Here is a 20,172-nt window from a genome sequence, read left to right as displayed (position 1 = left end):
TCTTTTTGCTGAGGAAGACCAGCTCTGAGCTAACATCTATTGCCAATCCTCCTCCTTTTTTTCCCCAAAGCCCAAGTAGATAGTTGTATGTCATAGTTGCACATCCTTCTAGTTGCTGTATGTGGGATGCGGCCTCAGCATGACCAGAGAAGCGGTGCGTTGGCGTGCGCCCGGGATCCGAACTCGGGCCGCCAGTAGCGGAGCGTGCGTACTTAAGCACTAAGCCACGGGGCCGGCCCTATGCCTTTGTGTTTCTAGTGACTCAAGTAGTACCTGGCACAGAATAAGAACATAATAAATGTTTGAGGAATGAAGGAATTACATAGCAGAAAATTCCAAATTCTTTTTCTTCTAGCCTCTTAGGAACTATACTGGGGTTTTAATATTTGAGAATTATTCCTATTAGGATATGAGGATCCTATACTTCCTTTCAAATATTAGCCATATGCCTACTAAGAAGTTGATGTTTAAAATAGGCTTCAACCCATTTCTTCCCAACCCCTGTCTCAATGACATTTTTATAAACAAAGTATAGTGAGTAAGTAATTTCCATAGGGAAACTGTTTGCCACAGTTTATTATTTGGAATGTCTCTATCTGCAATTTGTGGGGTGACAGGTCTAAGCTGGAGATAACTGGTGGGAAACACTACCTGTAACTATGAGTGTTACAGTTATAGCTGGCCAGATTGTTTACTCAAAGATGAAACGTATTTTTAAAAGAGCTTATCTAATAAGAATTTGTATTGGGCTTGTCTGGGGCTTTTGCTGGCAGAATCTAGCCTGGTTAAATTGGGCTATGCTGTCTTATTGCTTTAATAGGACTCAATCCAACATGTTTCAGGAGCATGCAGCTGTTCAGATTATTCTCTGAGGACCAAAACATTGACCAGGAGAGTTCAGTTCCTTGCTAACCAGAAAGGACAAAACAATTGCCAAACCAGCTAGGCTAATTCTATTCCTATATATAATTAGAGGAAACAAAATCAAGGAGGTAGAAGAAATCAATAGAGAAATGACGAAAGGACATGAGGAGTTTACAGGAAAAAATATATATGTCTCTTAAACATATGAAAAGACGGTCAATTTCACTTATAATGGAAATACAAATTTAAAGTACCCTGAGAGTAAAGACAAAGGACCTAGTATATCCAAAGAAATTTTTTTAAAAAAGAACAAAGTTGGAGGACTTACGATACTTGATATCAAGTCTTAGTAAAAAGCTACTGTAATATAAACAGTTGGTACTGACTTAAGGATAGTAAAAATAGGTAAGTAGAACTGATAGCATAGAAATAGACTCATACATATATAGTCATTTGATTTTTGACACAGACACCAAATTAATCCAGTGAGGAGGGAGCTATTTTAAACAAATGATGCTGAACAAAAATTGTTTGAGATGGATAATAGTCTTAAACATAAAAGCTAAAACTATAAAACACAAAATAAAACACAGAATATCTTTATAACTTTGGGACAAGGAAAGATTTCTTAGACAAAACACAAAAAATAATAATCATATAAGAAAATAATTGACAAATGAAACATCAATAAAATTAAATATTTGTTTATCAAAATACACTGATAAGAAAATGAATAGGCAAACCAGATAGGGAAAAAATACTTATAAACATATATTTGACAAAGGACCAATATGCAGGATATATAAAGATAACTTTTAATTTAACAATCAAAAGAGAAATAATCCATATTTTAAAATGGGAAAAATATTTGAATGTCTAAATAATCCAACAGTACATGTAAAAAGGGGTCAACATCATTGGTCATCGGGGAAAATGCAAACTAAAACCAAAATATGTTACCAAAACACCTACCAAAATTCAAAAATGAAAACACCAATAACACCAAATGTTGGAGAGAATGTGGAACAATTGAAACTTTCATACCACATTAATGCGAGTTTAAAAAGGTACAACCATTTTGGAAAAAGGTCTAGCAGTTTCTTTTTTTGTGTATGTGAGGAAGATCGGCCCTGAGCTAACATCTGCCAATCCTCCTCTTTTTTTTTTTTTTTTTTGCTGAGGAAGACTGGCCCTGGGCTAACATCCATGCCCATCTTCCTGCACTTTATATGGGACGCCGCCAGAGCACGGCTCAACAAGCGGTGCGTCGGTGCATGCCCGGGATCCGAACCAGCAAACCCTGGGCCACCGCAGTGGAGCGCACGCACTCAACCACTTGCGCCACCAGGCCGGTCCCTCTAGCAGTTTCTTATACAAGTAACATACACCTATCTTACGACCCAACAATTATACTTTTAGGTATTTTCCCAAGCAAAATGAAAGCACATATCCATAAAAAGGCTTATAAAAGAATGTTCTTAACAGCTTCACTCACAATATCCAAAAACTTGACACAGTCCAAGTGTCCATCAAGGGAGAATGGATAAATAAACTTTGGAACATTTATACCATTAAATACTCAATAATAAAAAATAAAGAACTACTGATAAACACAACAACATGAATGGATCTCAGAAACAATATTCCGAGTGAAAGAAGCCTTACAAAGAAATTACATACTCTATGATTCCATATGGAGTTTAGAACAGGTAAAATTAATTTATGATAAAAAAAATCATTACAGTATATTTACCACTGTGTATGTTGGGGTAGGGACTGAGGAAAGGGGCAAAAGGGAAATTTCTAGGATTATATCTTCATAAGGATTTGGTTATACAGGTTTATGCATTTGTGAAAATCCAGCAAATGTACCCTTAAAATTTGTGCATCTCCTTTAATGTGAATTTTATATCAAAAGAAAAAGAACTATAGCATTGTAGCTATGTTATACATGCTGAAGTATTTAGGGAGAAATGTACTGCTGTCGCAATTTACTTTGAAATGCATAAAAGTCAATGGATGGAGAAAGGGATGGATAGATATGTGACAAATCATGTATAGTAACATATCAATGATGGGTATGTAATAGCCACTGTAAAATTCTTTCTACTTTGCCGGGTATATGAAAATTTTAAAAATAAGTTGTTGGCAGGGAGATAAAATGTTAATTGTGGAATCCAGGTGGTGGATATATGGGCTTTCACTGTACAATTCTTTTAATTTTTCTGTGTTTGAAAATTTTCACAATAAAATGTTTAAAAAAACTATACTGAGATACTTACTTACTTCCATCAAGTTGACAAAAATCCAAGAGTTTGTCAACATACTCACTTAGCAAGGCTGTGAGGAAACAAGCACACTCATACATTGCTGTTGGGAGTGTAAAATGGTGCAAATGGAGAGGAATCTGACAACATCTAGAGATGCGTTTACCCTTCCATTCAGAAAATCCATTTTCATTATCCTATTTTACTATTACACCTGTACACATATGAATAACACGTCGGCAAGATTATTCACTGTGGCATTATTTCTAATAAGAAAAGATTGTCAAAAACCCAATATAGCAACTAGCAACTAGTAGAATAAATTATGGTATACCCAAGCAATTCAACACTAGGCAGCTATTTTTAAAAAATCAAGATCTCTATGTACTTATAATGGTGTGATCTCTAGGATATAAAGTTAAGTGAAGTAAATAAAGTGCAAAAGGTCAAAAAGTAGTACTCTATCTTTTGAGAAAGGTAGGAAATAAAAATATATATTCTGGGGCCGGCCCAGTGGCATAGCGGTTAAGTTTGTGTGCCCCGCTACAGCAGTCCGGGCTTCGCAGGTTCAGATCCCAGGCACACACCGATGCACCGCTTGTCAAGCCATGCTGTGGTGGCGTTCCATATAAAGTAGAGATGGGCATGGATGTTAGCCCAGGGCCAGTCTTCCTCAGCAAAAAGAGGAGGATTGGCATTGGATGTTAGCTCAAGGCTAGTCCTCCTCACACACACACACAAAAATATATATATATACATATATTCTTATTGGTTTGTATTTGTATGAAGGAACACTAGAAGGATAAATAACTAAAAAATGGTTACATATGGGATGGGGAGGAGCAGAGTGAATGGAGATGGGGTAAAAGGAAGACTCCTCAGTGTTACTTTTATACATATATGATTATATCATCTGTTTAATGAAATAAAACACAAAAAAAATCAATGGAGGTTGAAGAAACAAAAACAGTGACAAAGTGGAAGCATAGGCTTTCTACTTAATTGGACTTATCGTCTATGAACTTTCCAACAGCTTCAATTTCTATAAAAGTTAAAAGCAAATTGCAAAGTAGCAAAAGCCTCCATACCTTTTGGTCCAGGTAGCCCATCCAAGCCAGCGCGTCCTGGAGGACCTGGAGGTCCTGGGAAACCACGATCCCCTTTTGGACCAAGTGTTCCTCTGAAACCTGGGAGTCCTGGAGGCCCAGGTGGCCCAGGTAGCCCAAATCCTGGCTCCCCCTTGAGTATACACATGACAAAACACAAAGAATACTCCCATGACTTTCTTGGTGTTTATTGTTTACCATAGAGAATTTAAAGCAGAAAACACAAGGTAATACTTTTTTGTTTCCTGTGGGGAAGGGATTAGGATAACTAAATGAAAAGTAATTGGTATGTTGGAGAGAACATCTGGAAGGATGGGAAACAGGGCTTAGTAAAACAAATTAAATGATTTGGACTGGTTGCAGGACAAGAAAAAGATAACTGGGAGAGCATGAGATTAAAGAACCCAAGTGAGAAAATGTGATTATATACTGAGTGTTAGATGATTATTTTAAATTCAACTATGTATAATAATGGCATTGTGGTTTCTCTATAAAATGTCCACTTACATAGAGATGAATACTGAAGTATTTATAGGTGAAATGACACAATTTTGAGACGTGGGTTAAAATACTTCAGCAAAGAAAAAAGGAATGGATGAAGCAAATATGATAAAATCTTGATTAGTGAGTGACAGCTACATGAAAGTTCATCATATTATTCCTTTTACTTTTGTGTTCATTTTAAAAAGTTCATAATAAAATAAAATCAATTAATCAATGGAGAAGTGGTTTCTCATGAGAGCTGGGGTCATGGTCAATTGTTCTTCCCGTGGGAAAAAAGTAGTAATGATGAAAACACAGGAAGTTTACATTAATTAAGTACAGAGAAAATACAGGAATAGTCAGGATATTACATACCACAGCAGTTTGCTGAAGGTTGACTGAGGAAAATTTTAGATTAGCTATGATATAATAAAAGGAATGGAAAGTAACTTAAACAGTGTTGTTGCTGTTGTTATTATTATTATTATTATTATTATTATTATTATTATTATTATTACTAAGTCAATAGCAGTGATTTGTATTATGTATCTGGGGTGGAATTGGGACAGAGGGAAATAGTATGGGAAGTTCTTGACATGATATTCAACACCATTTCAACCAATCATCACACAGGCATGGACAGAGATTAAATGGGATGGTGATACTACAGGGAAGCACAGAGGGAGCTGATGACTGTATTCTCTCATCTATAATCTCTCATTTCCTCTCATCAAATAATTGGTCACTCTGAAACAGGTTCTGAAACTTTTTTTCTTTTTGCCTCAAATATGACCTCTTGGACTATTTGGGGTTAAATATTTTAAATGAAAATATAATCAGTTAAGTTTTACTTATATAGTGAAGGTTTGGGATAATGTCTAAGTCAAAATAGAGAGCTAAAGCTAAGGAAAGTAGAGGAGATAGGAAAAGGGAAAAAAATAAACTAAAATGTCCCAGACCTTTGGTCCTGGAAAGCCTGGTGGCCCAGAAGGACCTTCTAGACCACTTCTTCCAGGTGCCCCAGGTGCTCCTGGAGGTCCTGGAATTCCAGGAAAACCTGTAAAATGGTAATACATTTTTTAATCTCCAAAGAGATATCACTTTAAGAAAGATACCCAAACTTCCAAATCCACATTTTCACCTTATCCAATCATGCTTAGTGACTACAGTAAGATGTTAAAACCACAATGACATTCTAGATGACTACTTAGGATCAAGCCTTACAGATACCTGATATTCTCACTCAATCTCCTTATGGTCTTATCATTTTCATATAGGGCTAATGTGTGTGGAAGGTAGGCTCTTCTAAAGGAAAATGAGAGCTATTACTAATGAGATAGAACTAAACGTAAAGAATGAATCCCACACAAAAACACAGAAAAATTTTTCTTCTGCTTACATCTGGATATACTACAATAAAAGGTCTATCACATAATTGTGGAAATAAAGCTAAAAACAATTGCATATATTACACACCTATATACACATAAAATCAGATCTGACACTTTTGAAGTCATTTAGTATAAATGAGCAAGGACATGTTTAAGTACTGTTCTCCGACCAATGCGCCTTCTTGCCATTCATTAGAATAAATTCTGTGAGGAATAAAGCAGAACTGAAGCAACAGCCCTAAAAAATCTCAGTAAATCATGAGAATATGATTTAGGATAAAACATTACTTGGATACGTTTATGCAATAAATCTGTTTTCTGTTTAATACAACCCACTCATTTAACAAATATCTATTGAGCGCCACTATGTGCCAAGAATTTTCTAAGCCCTGAAAATACAATGATGAACACAAAAGACAATAATTACTGTGATTTTTAAAGCTTATATATCATTTTTGCATATCTCTAGTTTAGATATTTTCTTGTCGACTGTTTTAAAGACAATGAAATTATAGTGCATACATGCTGTGATTTTTCATTTACATTCTTTATAGTATATAGAAAAAAGGTAAAATTAATATATTTTATTTGTTGGGCGAACTATAGCAAAGAATAATGTCATACTAACCAGCTAACCTACCCTGCCTGCTACCCAGTTCTACATACCTTTGGGACCAGGTGGTCCAGGAAGCCCAACTCCAGGGATACCTGGTTCCCCTTTGCTACCGGGTATTCCTGGCAAGCCTGGCTGGCCTGGGAGCCCAGGGTCACCTATAAAGAAACAGCAGTTTTTTGAAAGGGAAACTTTCAAAGAAAGAAGCCAGTAAGTGTTGAAGATGTGATCAAATGAATTCCTCACATACCTGGAAGACCTACTTCACCATCTCTGCCTGGTAACCCAGGCAGACCAGGCTTCCCCGGCTGGGTTATGGTCTGACCTGGATCACCTTTACGACCTAATAACAAGAGGGAATCAATAGCGAATGAGAAGTGTTCACTTGACTAAAGATCTCCTTTAACTAAAAACCAAAAAGGAAAGTATCTATAATCTTTTGAAAATGCAAACTAACAAAAACCCAAAACCCCATATTATATATCCAAGGAAGATACCAAACAGAAATATGAAATTTCAAAGAGAAAAAGTAGATGACAGCTCTAAGAGCTTCGATGATTGAAGATGGCATATATAAAAATATCTTTTAAATATAGATCAAAAGAGCCTAAAAAAATTCAATGGTAGTAAATAAGAAAAATACTTGTTTTTTGGGTAGCTAATGTACCTTAAGGTGTCATGTATGCAAAGTCCAAGTTCATCTACTTCTCATTAATTGAAATAGGGACTTGAAACAGGCTCAGGACAAAGACAGATTCCTTAAACATGACATACAAAGTACTAACCATGAGAGAAAAAGTTGATAAATTTGACTACATTCAAATTGATTTCTGTTCATTAAAGACACCATACAGAGAGTGAAAATGGCAAGCCATAGTAAGTGAAGATTTTGCAAAATAAATAGCTAACAAAGAACTACTACACAGAATATATATTTAAAAATTCCTCTAAATCAACAAGAAAAAGAAACAATCCAATAGAAAAAAATGGTCAAAACACTTGAATAGGCATTTCACAAATGGAAATTCAAATGTCCAATAAACGTATGAAAAGGTACTAAACTTTAATGTAATCAGATAAATGAAAAAAAAAACTGCCATGAGATATATTATACTCAACATATTGGCAAAAACATAAAAGTCTGACAACACAAAATGTTTACGAGGATGTAGAGAAACAAGAAATTTCCAATACAGCTGGTGGGAGTATAAATTGGTCCAATTGCTCTGGACATAGTCGGGGATTATCTAGTAAAGCTGAAGATGCATTTATTCTATGCCTCAAAAATGCTAATCTTAAACGTATACCTTAGCCCAGAGTTGGCAAATTTTTCTCTCTAAAGGACCCAGACAGTAAATACTTTAGGCTTTGTTGCCATATGGTCTCTGTAGCAACTACTCAACTCTGCAGTTGTAGCGCCAAAGCAACCATAGATGATAGTGAATGAGTGTAGATGTGTTCAAATAAAACTTTCATTTATGATAACAAGTGGTGGACCAGATTTGATCCATGGGCCATAGTTTGCTGATCCTTGCCTCAGAGAAGTTTGTGCACACGTACACCAGGATATATATACAATAATGTACATAGAAGTATTATTCATGATAGGCCTGAACTATAAATAACTCGATTGTCCATTAACAATAGAATGGATAAATAAACTGTGAAACACACACACACACACACACACAAACACACACACACACAGAATGGGATACTATCGAGCAATGAAAATGAATGTACTATAGCTATACACAAAGTTAATATAAAAATATTTAACAGGATTCCATTAATATGAAGTTCAAAAAGAAGCAAATTAAAGTACTCTGTTTAGGGATGCATATGGGTAAATGGAAGGAAATAATGCAAAAGTCAGGACAGTGGTTACCTTTGGAGAAATAGATGGGGATTGTGATCAGAAAAGGACAGAGAGAGAAGGGTGGGGGTTTCTAGGATGCTAGCAACGTTCTGTTCCTTGACGTGTGTGGTAGCTACATGTATGTTTCCATTATAATTCTTTGTTAAACTTTGCATTATGTATCACATACTTAACAATAACAATGAAGACAGTCAGAAAAAATTTAAAGAGAAACCACTCTTAAAAAAAAAAAAAAACACATTGTGTTCCCTTGCTAAGAAGCTATGAAAAAGCCAAAATATAAATGGCCAGGGAAACACATCTCTCACGAAAAGAAGCCAAGAGTGGCCAAAAGAATAGATATCTGCTTTCAAGCACCAAATTAACAACAAAACAACCATAGTAAACTCACCTGGTAATCCTGGCTGGCCTGGATTTCCTGCCACACCTTGTATGCCTTTTTCACCTACTGGGCCTGGAGGGCCAAAACCAGGAGGGCCCATAGGCCCCCTATTCCCTGGGAGACCTGGCAAACCTGGGTTCCCAGGGGGACCTCTTTCACCCTTAAAAGCAATTCCACCCTGAAAGGGAAAAGTTTAATACAGAAACATATAGATATAACAGCTATCTGTAGGTTGATATTACTGAATACAACTAGAGAAATGATATAGCCATAAATAGTTCTCATAAGCTGTATAAGTGTGTGTTATTATGAGATGGTATGTGTGATCACTCCACTTATTCAATTATTCAACAAATATTTTTGAGTTCCTACTATGTGCCAGGTGCTAGTTATACAACAAAGAATAATAACAGATAAAGATCTCTGCCCTCATGAAGCTTACATTCTAGTATAAGCCAAGCAGTTTACAGTCTAGCTACCATTTTATAAAATGTCACTTCCCACCTAAATATCCTGGGCTGCATGTTGTGCACAAAACAAGACTCTGTTCATTTATGTTCAATCTTTAGGCTTTGTGGCACATTTAACATGGCCATCTACTCACACTAATCTCTAAGCTTACTGTACAGGCATACCTCATTTTACTGCACTTCACTTTATTGCACTTCACAGATACTGTGTTTTTTACAGATTGAAGGTTCATGGCAACCCTGCATCAAGCAAGTCTATGGGCATCATTTTTCCAATAGCATTTGCTCACTTTGTGTCTCTGTGTCACATTTTGGAAATTATCACAATATTTCAAGCTTTTTCATTATTATTATATTGGTTATGGTGATTTGTGAACAGTGATCTTTGATGTTACTATCGTAATTGTGTTGGGGTGCCATGAACTGTGCTCATATAAGATGGCGAACTTAATCAATAAATGTTGTATGTGTTCTGACTGCTCCACCAACCAGCTAGTCTCGTGGCTCTCTCCCTCTCCTCGGGCCTCCCTATTCCCTGATACACAACAATATTGAAATTAGGCCAATTAATAACCCCACAATGGCCTCTAAGTGTTCAAGTAAAAGGAGAGTCGCACATCTCTCACTTTAAATCAAAAGCTAGAAATGATTAAGCTTAGTGAGGAAGGCATGTCGAAAGCTGAGATAGGCCGAAAGCCAGGACTCTTGCACCAGTTAGCCAAGTTGTGAGTGCAAAGGAAAAGTTCTTGAAGGAAATTAAAAGTGCTACTCCAGTGAACACATGAATGACAAGAAAGCAAAACAGACTTATTGCTGATACGGAGAAAGTTTTAGGGGTCTGGATAAAAGATCAAACCAGCCACAACATTCTCTTAAGCCAAAGTCTAATCCAGAGCAAGGCCCTAACTCTCTTCAATACTATGAAGGCTGAGAGAGATGAGGAAGCTGCAGAAGAAAAGTGTGAAGCTAGCAGAGGTTGGTTCATGAGGTTTAAGGAAAGAAGCTGTCTCCATAACATAAAAGTGCATGGTGAAGCAGCAAGTGCTGATGCAGAAGCTGCAGCAAGTTATCCAGAAGATCTAGCTAAGATAATTAATGAAGGTGGCTACACTAAACAGCATATTTTCAATGTAGATGTAACAGCCTTTTATTGGAAGATGCCATCTAGGACTTTCATAGCTACAGAGGCGAAGTCAATGCCTGACTTCAAAGCTTCAAAGGATAGGCTGACTCTCTTGTTTAGGGCTAATGCAGCTGGTGACCTTAAGTTGAAGCCAATGCTCATTTACCATTCCATAAATCCTAGGGCCCTTAAGAATTATGCTAAGTCTACTCCGCCTGTGCTCTATAAATGGAACAACAAAGCCTGGATGACAGCACATCTTTTTACAACACCGTTTACTGAATATTTTAAGCGTACTGTTGAGACCTACTGCTCAGAAAAAAAGATTCCTTTCAAAATATTACTGCTCATTGACAATGCACCTGGTCACCCAAGAACTCTGATGGAGATGTACAATGAGATCAAAGTTGTTTTCAGGCCTGCTAACACAACATCCATTCTGTAGCCCATGGATCAAGAAGGAATTTCAACTTTCAAGTCTTATTATTTAAGATTTCTTACATTTTGTAAGGCTATAGCTGCCATAGATAGTGATTCCTCTGATGGATCTTGACAAAGAAAATTGAAAACCTTCTGGAAAGGTTTTCATTCTAGATGCCATTAAGAACATTCATGATTCATCAGAAGAGGTCAAACTATCAATATTAACAGGAGTTTCGAAGAAGTTGATTCCAACCCTCATGGATGACTTTGAGGGATTTAAGTCTTCAGTGGAGGATGTAGCTACAAATGTGGTAGAAACAGCGCGAGAACTAGAATTAGAAGTGGAGCTTGAATTGCTGTAATCTCATGATAAATCTTGAAAGGATGAGGAGTTGCTTCTTATGGATGAGCAAACAAAGTGGTGTCTTGAGATGGAATCTACTCCTTGTGGAGATTGTTGAAATGACAGCAAAGGATTTGGAATACTACATAAACTTAGTTGATAAAGTAGTGGCAGGGTTTGAGAGGATTGACTCCAATTTGGAAAGAAGTTCTACCGTGGGTAAAATGCTATCAATTAGCATTGCATGCTACAGAGATATCGTTCATGAAAGGAAGAGTCAATCAATGAAGCAAACTTCATTGTTGTCTTTTTTTAAGAAATTGCCACAGCCACCCCAACCTTCAGCAACCACTCCCCTGATCAGTCAGCAGCCATCAACATCAAGGCAAAAAGACTATGACTCGCCAAAGGCTCAGATGATGGTTAGTATTTTTTAGCAATAAAGTATTTTTTAATTAAAGTGTATACATTGTTTTTTCAGACATAATGCTACTGCACACTTAACAGACTACAGTAGAGTGTAATTATAACTTTTATATGTACTGGGAAACCAAAAACTTCATGTGACTCGCTTTACTGCGATATTTGCTTTATTGCAGTGGTCTGGAACCAAACCCACAATTTCTCCAAGGTACGCCTGTATATAAAAACTAAATTAGACTTCTGTTGTTAGGTCTAAATAAACCCAGACAAGAATATATGGGGTAAGAGAAGGGGAACCTCATACTGACCCATAAGCATCTTAACCTGCCCACCTATTCATAGCCAGTATCCTCAATATAGTAATGGGTTAGGAAAAGGGAATTTATGAAACAACTGAGAGAAAAGAGTGGTAAAGAAACCCTACATAGTCAATAACAATGTACCATTACTACATATAATCACATTCTTTTAAGCAATGATTGGGTGTTCATCTCAGCACCAGGCCCATCCTAAGAAACATCCCTAAGTAACAATTTGACATCACAAAACCAAGAATATCAAACCAACTCACAGGTTCGCCTTTGGGGCCAGGAAGCCCTGGCAATCCATCCTGTCCAGGGGTGCCGGGTAAACCAGGAAGCCCCGGAGCTCCAGGGGAACCCAAGTCTCCTTTGTCACCCTTCATTCCTGGAAAAGTGAGGATGTCACCAGGTTCACCTTTAGATCCAGGAAAGCCTGGAGCACCTGGAGCTCCTGGTATGCCCTGAGGGAAAAAAATGAAAGAAAGAGGGGAAAAAGAAGAAAGAGAAAAATATCAATTTCTTTTTTTTCTAATACTTTCCTCTCTCTAGTTTATCCCATCAACCCACACAATAACAGTTAGTGTACAAAGCTATGAACCAAGTGAGGCATGTGAGTCAGGGAGAGTCAAGGAATCAAATAAATCAAAATTTAATAAAACACTAAATTTCCTTTACATATATCCACGAGTGAAAATTCAAAGTATAAATGGCTTTCTTCTACTTCTCTTGTTGTATAATATACTCAAAACTTACTGTTAATCCTTTGGGACCAGTTGCACCAGCATGTCCTTTTTCACCCTTCTGTCCAGGGAAACCAAGAGATCCTAACACACACACACACACACACACACACACACACACACACACACGAGACAATGTGAGCTTTGTGCTTGAACCCCTGACAAAGCTCATATAAAAATCAGCAAGTCAGGAAGTCAAGTTTTAAAATAAGATCCCCATTCAATTCCATTTAACAATTCACATTTTCATTTTCCCATTTTATGCTCTCAAAATGAGGAAATCATTCCTTCTTTTAGGTAAATCTAACATTTCATGTTACATACAATATTGTATCCTTAGGTATTTTCAACTTCAAAGCCTTTCAGAGCTCACAGCTACCAAGTACTATGCACAGAGATGCTCAAGCTCCTAGAACCATTCCATTGCCAAGGGGAGAAGGAGATACGGACAAAGTATGCATATCTTTCTTTGTTCCGACCTAAACAATTTTCCTAGAGTCTTACTAGTCCTTTCTTTGGTTTGTTACTCCCTAAAATTTGGTTTATGAGAAACGTTTGATGCTCAAAGACTAGAGGAAATATTACTAAAGCAGGGTTCTCAAAATGGGTCCCTGGACCAGCTGCATCAGTATCACCTGGGTACTGGTTAGAAATGATAATTCTTGGGCATCCACCCCAGATCTACTGAATCAGAAACTTTGGGGGTGGGACCTGACAATCTGGGTCTTAACAAGCCCTCTAGGTAATTCTGATGCACTTCCAATTCTGTACGCTAGACTGGAGGTACAAGGCCAGATTATTAACTTCCAGTGACAGCTACAATACTTGCCAAAAATCTATTTCCAAGTGCCAAATGAAATGATTTCCTTGGCAGACTCACTAGACAGAAAGGTAAGAGATTTGGTGTCTATTCTCAGCTCTAACACAGACATAAAGTACGATTTAAGAGAATATAATATTGGGATATCCCCGGAGGCTGTTGAGTAAAAGAGTTGTGGATCTTATGGATATCAAATATGGTTTTGATTGGAAATGGGGAAGGAGGAGTTATATATAGAAAGAGGAATATTGGTAGTTGGTTGCAAAACTTCAGTAGAAGCTTCATTCCTTAATGACAACATGTGATACATCCCCTGTGACTAGAAGGTCTGTCATGGGAAACTACACTCAGGGGCCAGGCATTATGAACTTTTTCCCCAGATTTCTGGAAGAAACGAGTCAGACTCTGTATAAGTTATTTTCCTCACCATATGGAAAATAGAGAAGACATGCTTCCTGGAATAATATTGTTAAAATGCTTTAATATAAAATGTTGGTAGTTTCAGGTATTAGAAACAAGAGCATAATTTATTTCATGGCAGATAGAGGCATTTCATATTTAATTATTTATGGATTTGAGTGACTGGCTATAAAATGAGAAACTGGCATCATTCTAAAACTATGAGCTCACTAGAATCTAGCCAATAAATATTTTTAAATGTTGCCCTGAGGCAAAAGATTTTACCTGGAGGACCTGGAAGACCTGGCAAACCAGGCTGACCAGGAGGCCCTGAAATACCAGTTCCAATACAGTTGAAGCAGGTGTCACCTTTGTCACCTAGAGAAAACCATAACAAAAAACAAATTTTACTCAAAAGGGTATGTCTACCTTCTTTAGATAGGTTCTAAAGAAATCAGCACTAAGGAATAACATACCTACCTAACAGTGTAGTTAGAGAAGCCTACATCTAAAATCGATTCACTTGATAAACATTTACTGAGCGCCTACTATGTGCAAGGCACTGTTCTAGGTATTTGTGATACATTGGTAAACAAAATAGACAAAATCCCATGTCTTCATGGTGCTCACATTCTACCAGTGGAAAGAGATAATAAACAAGGAAGGTAACAAATTGTTAAATTATATATATATAATTGTTATTAAATTATATTTATATATATATCAAAAGGTGTTATGTTTATAGGAAAATATAGAGCTGGGTAAATGGAATTAGATATGCTAGGGATGGATGGCAGGTTGCAATTTTAAATAGGGTGGTCAGGATAGACCTTATTGAGAAGATGAGATATGATAAAAAACTTAAACAACATGGTATGTGCATAACAAGTGTAGAGCATTCCAGGCAGAAAGAATAGCCATGTTTGGCATATACAAGGAACATCAAGGAGACCAGACTGCTGAAATAGAGTGAGGAAATGGAACCAGTCAGACAGTTAACAAATTATAGCAAGTGGTATATTATAAAATGTCACATAGGCCACCATAAAGACTGTGGCTTTTACTGTGAGTGAAATCAGAATCTAGTAGAAGAATTTAAATAGAAAAGCAACACGATATGAGTTAAGTTTTAAAAGGATGACCCTGGCTGCCATATTAAGCATAGAATCTAAGCGCCAGGATAGAAACAGAGTAACCATTTAATTGGCTACTGCTGCAATGATCTGGGAGAGATGGTAGCTCATCCCAGAGCGACAGCAGTGAAGACGATGAAAATTGGTGGGATTCTGGACATATCTGAAGGTAGAGCCAATGGGATTTTCTCATGGATCATATATGGAATACAAAAGAAGAGGGGAATCAAGGATGACTCCAAGGTTTTTAGCCTGAGCAACCAGAAGGCTAGAGTGCCCAACATTTAAGTAAGAAAGGGAAGACATGAGTGGAAAAATTATGGGGGAGGAGGTGGCAGAGATCAGGATTTCAACTTGATCAGGATATCAAGTTCAAAATGTTAAGTAGAAAGCTGGATATACTAATATAGAGGAAAAGACTTATATCTGGACAGGAGATGTAAATTTGGAAGTCACTGGCCAGTATATGGTATTTAAAGTCATGAGACTGAATGAATGAGTTCAGATGGAGAAGAGAAGAGGAACAAGGACTAAACTGTGGGGCATTCCAAAATTAAATGTTGGGTAGCTACTTCTAACATGCATATGGAAATGCAAAGTAAGCCAAGACCTACTATAAAGCTACAATAATTTAGGCAGTCTGGCATTGGTGCAAGGAGAAACAAATAGAACAATGGAACAAAATAGAAAGGTCAGAAACAGACTCACACAAATAGTGTCATAAGATTTACAACAAAAGTGCTAATGGAATTCAGTGGGGAAATGATGGTATTTTGAACTATGATATTGAGTGAATTTGATATCCATATGGGAAAATACGAATTTTGATCCCTGCTTCAAACTATACACAAAAGTTAATTGAAGACAGATCAAAGATCAAAATGTGAAAGGCAAAATTATAAAGCTTCTAGAAGAAAACATAGAGGAATATCATTAGGTCCTTGGGATAAGTAAAGATTTCTAAAACAGAACATAGCACTAACTATAAAAGAGGACATTAATAATTGGATTTCTTTTAATTAATAACTACTGTTCAATAAAAGACAAGAGTGAAAAAGCAAAGCATAGGATGGGAGAAGACAGTTGTGATACATATATCCAATAATCCAATTAAAAATAGGAAAAAGAGGGGCCAGCCCCATGGCCCAGTGGTTAAGTTCGGTGTGCTCCACTTCAGCGGCCTGGGTTTGGTTCCCAGGCACAGACCTACACCACTCGTCGGTGGCCATGCTGTGGTGGCGAACCACATACAAAGTAGAGAAAGATTGGCACAGATGTTAGCTCAGGGTGACTCTTCCTCAGCAAAAACAAAAAAAAAAAGGAAAGGAAAAAGACAGGCACTTTACAAAGAGAATACAAACTATAAGAAAAGAGGCTCAGCATCAATAAGTCATGAGGGAAATGCAAACTAAAACCACTTTGGAAAATGGTTTGGTGTTATCTATGGAAACAAACCTACCCTACCCTATAACCCAACAATTCCATTCCCAGCTATATTCACAATAGAAATGAATGCTTATGTTCTACAAAAAATATGTATAAGAATGTTCATAGAAACTTTATTCTTAACAGCCCCAGACCAAATGTCCATTAACATTAGAATGGATATTTAGGTATATTCATACAATGAAATACTAAAGAGCAGTGAAAAAATACTGCTACAAACAAAAACATGGATATATCTCACAGATATAATATTGAGCAAAAGAAACCAAACACAAAAGATCCCATATTGTATGATTCCATTTATACAAACTTCAAGATTAGGCAAATCAATGCATGATAGAGTATAAAATAGTGGTTACCTTTGGAAGTGCTGACTAGGGGGCATAAAAGAGTCTTCTAGAGTCCTGGAAACATTCTATATTTTTATTTAGATGGTAGTTACATGGGAGAAGATAGATAGATAGATATAGATATAGATATATAGATAAATATATCTATATAGAGAGAGACATATATAGAGAAAGAGACATATATATATAGGGAGAGACATATCTATATCTTATATAATATTCCAGGGAGGCATGAAGAAAAGCAGGACATGTAATATACTGAAAACCAAGTGAAGAAAGTGTTTAAAAAATGGAAAAATCAAGCAAAAAAACCCCTTGAGACTTGATATTTGGATTAGCAGGGTATACGCAGCTGGTGACTTTGACAAAAGCACCATTTATGGAGTGGTGGGTGGGGCGGTAATAAAATCCCAATTAGAGTATGTTTAAGAGAAAATGAGAGGAGACTATCTAGAGACAGTGAGTAGAAAATTCTTGAGGAGTTTTGCTGGAAATGGGAGTAGAGGAATAGAGCAGTATCTGGCAGGTGAAGTAGGATTTTGATAAGGTATTTTTTAGATGGGTAAAAAAAGCTTATTTGTATGCTGCTGAGAAAGATCCAGTAAAAGGGAAAAAATTGATGATGTGGGAGAGGCAAGAATTTCTGAAATGAAATCCTTGGGGAAACAAGAAGGAATGGAATCTATTGTACAAATAGAAGAATTGGCTTTAGATAGGAGCAGTGACAATAATAGGCAGGAAGGCAGAATATACAGGCACAGATGCAAGTAGGTGGTAAATGTGGTGATGGCAATCTGTGAAAGTTCTCTTGTTACTGCTTCAGTTGGTCAGTGAAGGAGGAACCAAAGTCAGAATCTTAAAATGAGAGTAGAAGAGGACGTGTTAGAAGTTTGAAGAGAGAAGAGAAGGTACAAGCTCAGAAAAGGTGGTAATTTGGAATTACTAGGGCTATGCTTTTGTTCCAAGTGAGTACAATGAAGTGAGAGGAGGGCAAAGGAGTGCATGGGATTGGTTATAATGATCGATTATGGAATTTAAGCTAGGTTAAGAGGGAAGAAAGGACATCAAAAGGTTGAGGGATAAAGTTGGTAGGTCTCAGTGAGGCTGGGGTCAGGTTATTAGAGGTACTGAGCTAGAAAGATAAGATATAGGGTCAGAAAATGGGACTCATGAAATCAAGATTATGGAAATGTGTACTATTGGTAATGAGATGGTCTTGGGGGATGATCACGGGAATGAGCGGTGGAGGTAGGGTGGAGAATATAGGGGATTTCGCTGATGATTTGAAAGAATGAAGGAATGAACATGGGGATCAAACCTTTCACTCCTTGTTCTCCTTGGAGTCCTCTATCACCTGGAGATCCTGGAGGGCCTGGAGGGCCTGCTTCACATATCTCATCACCTGAGATAAGATAAAGAAAGGATAGCAAGCAAATTGTTGTGAAATATTCAGAAGACTAAACAAAAAGAAAGCCTAACCAGCTAGAAAAAAAGACCTATTTTCAGTTACTGCTCTGCAGTAATACAACTACCTATAAGTAAAAGGAAGATATAATATTAGTGATAATTTGAAGAGAAAATTTAAACATCAAAGAATCATCAAAAATCAAAAATAGAAGCAGTAGAATCTCTTAGAGGTCAAATACAAAGAATGATGCTAACCTTCAGCAAGATTCACTTATACATGAAAACAAAACAAAAACAATAACAGAACTTAAAAGGGAAAAGTACAGCTTACTAGGAGGGATGTGAGGGCCAGGAGGGCCAGGAGGCCCTGGAAGGCCAGTAGCCCCAGGCTGTCCATCAAGTCCAGGAGATCCAGGAATGGAAATTCCAGGTGGACCTTCATCACCTTTCTGGCCCCTTTCTCCAGGAAAGCCAGGGGGGCCAGGAGGACCTATAACTGCAGTCCCTGAGATAAAAAACAAAATACCCATTAAAGTGATCAAAATGATCTTATTTTGAAGATATTATTTTGGTTCTCAATGAGACATTAGTAATGATAAGATCTTCACTTAATGTATAATGCCAGTTAACGTTCTCATTTTTTTCTACGATCAACATCTGGAGAAAGGATGAAAAGTTTCATATAATGTAAGTACCAGTTTGAGTGTAAGAAATAATAATTTAATGTAGCTTTATTACTTTGGAAATGTACTAATAACTCTCTACCCACTCTTCTTTGACATTATGATATTTTAATCTCAGAAATATTAGAAAGCCATTAGCAAGAAAAAAAGGCATTTCAAAGTTCTCAGGTAAACATGGCTCTATTTCTGGACATTCTTCTGTTCCACTATATATTCCTGCACCATTAACACACTTTTTCCTTACTACAGCTTTAAAAGGTTTTCAAAACTGGTAAGGAAAATATATCCATCTTCGTTCTTTTTAAAAACCATCTTCACTACACTTACACATTTACTCTTCTAAATGAATTTCAGAATCAGTTAGTCAGTTTCAGTTTTAAAAAGACATTGTTATTTTGAACGAGATTAATTTGAATTTAAAGATTAACTTTTGGTGGAATTGCTTGTTTATAATATTGAGTTATCACATCAAGTAATAATTAAGTATATCTCTCCATTTATTAATTTTATATTATTTAATAATATTTTACAAAATTCTGCAAAGAGGTCTTACACAACTTTTGTCAGGTTTATTCATGGGTTAATTTGATTATTACTGTGAATTTTATTGCTATTACTATTGTTAACTGAATTTTTTTCTTTTACGTGTTTAATTTTTTTATTGTTCCTGTAGAAGTCAAATTATTTAATACGCAACTCAGATCAGACCGCCTTGCAAACATTCTAATTTCTGGTAATTTGTCATTTCATTCTTTTAGGCTTTCTGGGTAGATTATCATCTGGTTTGTGAGTAACCAAAATTTGTGTTTTTTTGTTCCATCCTTACACCACTTTTTTCTTCCAGACTTAGTGCACTGGTTGGCATCTCTGGTATAAGGACAAAACAGTATTGATGACTCAGAAGTATCTTTATATTATTTTTGACTTGAATGAGAATGCTCCTGATGTTTCACCACAAAGTACGACATTTTCTGTACAGTTCTATACTTCCTGTATGAAGTAGACAGTCTCATCAAGTTAAGGTAGTTCCCCCTTTTTTTTTTTTCCTGAGGAAGATTCGCCCTGAGCTAACATCCGTTGCCAATCTTCCTCTTTTTTTGCTTGAGGAAGATTAGCCCTGAGCTA

At 36.6% G+C, this 20,172-nt stretch overlaps 1 protein-coding gene across 2 annotated transcripts in view; it reads right to left on the bottom strand.

Moving 5' to 3' along the window:
- COL4A5 (collagen type IV alpha 5 chain) overlaps positions 1 to 20,172 on the bottom strand; it is a 229,582-nt gene that overhangs the window by 76,986 nt on the left and 132,424 nt on the right. For both annotated transcript variants that reach the window (XM_058536479.1, XM_058536480.1), the window contains exons 20-29: positions 18,696 to 18,869; positions 18,276 to 18,359; positions 14,314 to 14,406; positions 12,823 to 12,893; positions 12,339 to 12,530; positions 8,995 to 9,163; positions 6,975 to 7,067; positions 6,778 to 6,882; positions 5,680 to 5,777; positions 4,220 to 4,370 (exon numbers count right to left, since the gene is read on the bottom strand). In XM_058536479.1, the coding sequence (XP_058392462.1) occupies positions 4,220 to 4,370; positions 5,680 to 5,777; positions 6,778 to 6,882; positions 6,975 to 7,067; positions 8,995 to 9,163; positions 12,339 to 12,530; positions 12,823 to 12,893; positions 14,314 to 14,406; positions 18,276 to 18,359; positions 18,696 to 18,869 (1,230 nt within the window). The remainder of the gene's footprint in view (positions 1 to 4,219; positions 4,371 to 5,679; positions 5,778 to 6,777; positions 6,883 to 6,974; positions 7,068 to 8,994; positions 9,164 to 12,338; positions 12,531 to 12,822; positions 12,894 to 14,313; positions 14,407 to 18,275; positions 18,360 to 18,695; positions 18,870 to 20,172) is intronic.

The sequence above is a fragment of the Diceros bicornis genome, chromosome X (assembly GCF_020826845.1).
Source record: "Diceros bicornis minor isolate mBicDic1 chromosome X, mDicBic1.mat.cur, whole genome shotgun sequence".
Classification (NCBI taxonomy): domain Eukaryota; kingdom Metazoa; phylum Chordata; class Mammalia; order Perissodactyla; family Rhinocerotidae; genus Diceros; species Diceros bicornis.
Note: the sequence above shows the minus strand (reverse complement) of the source record. Positions and strands in the feature narration are given on the sequence as shown.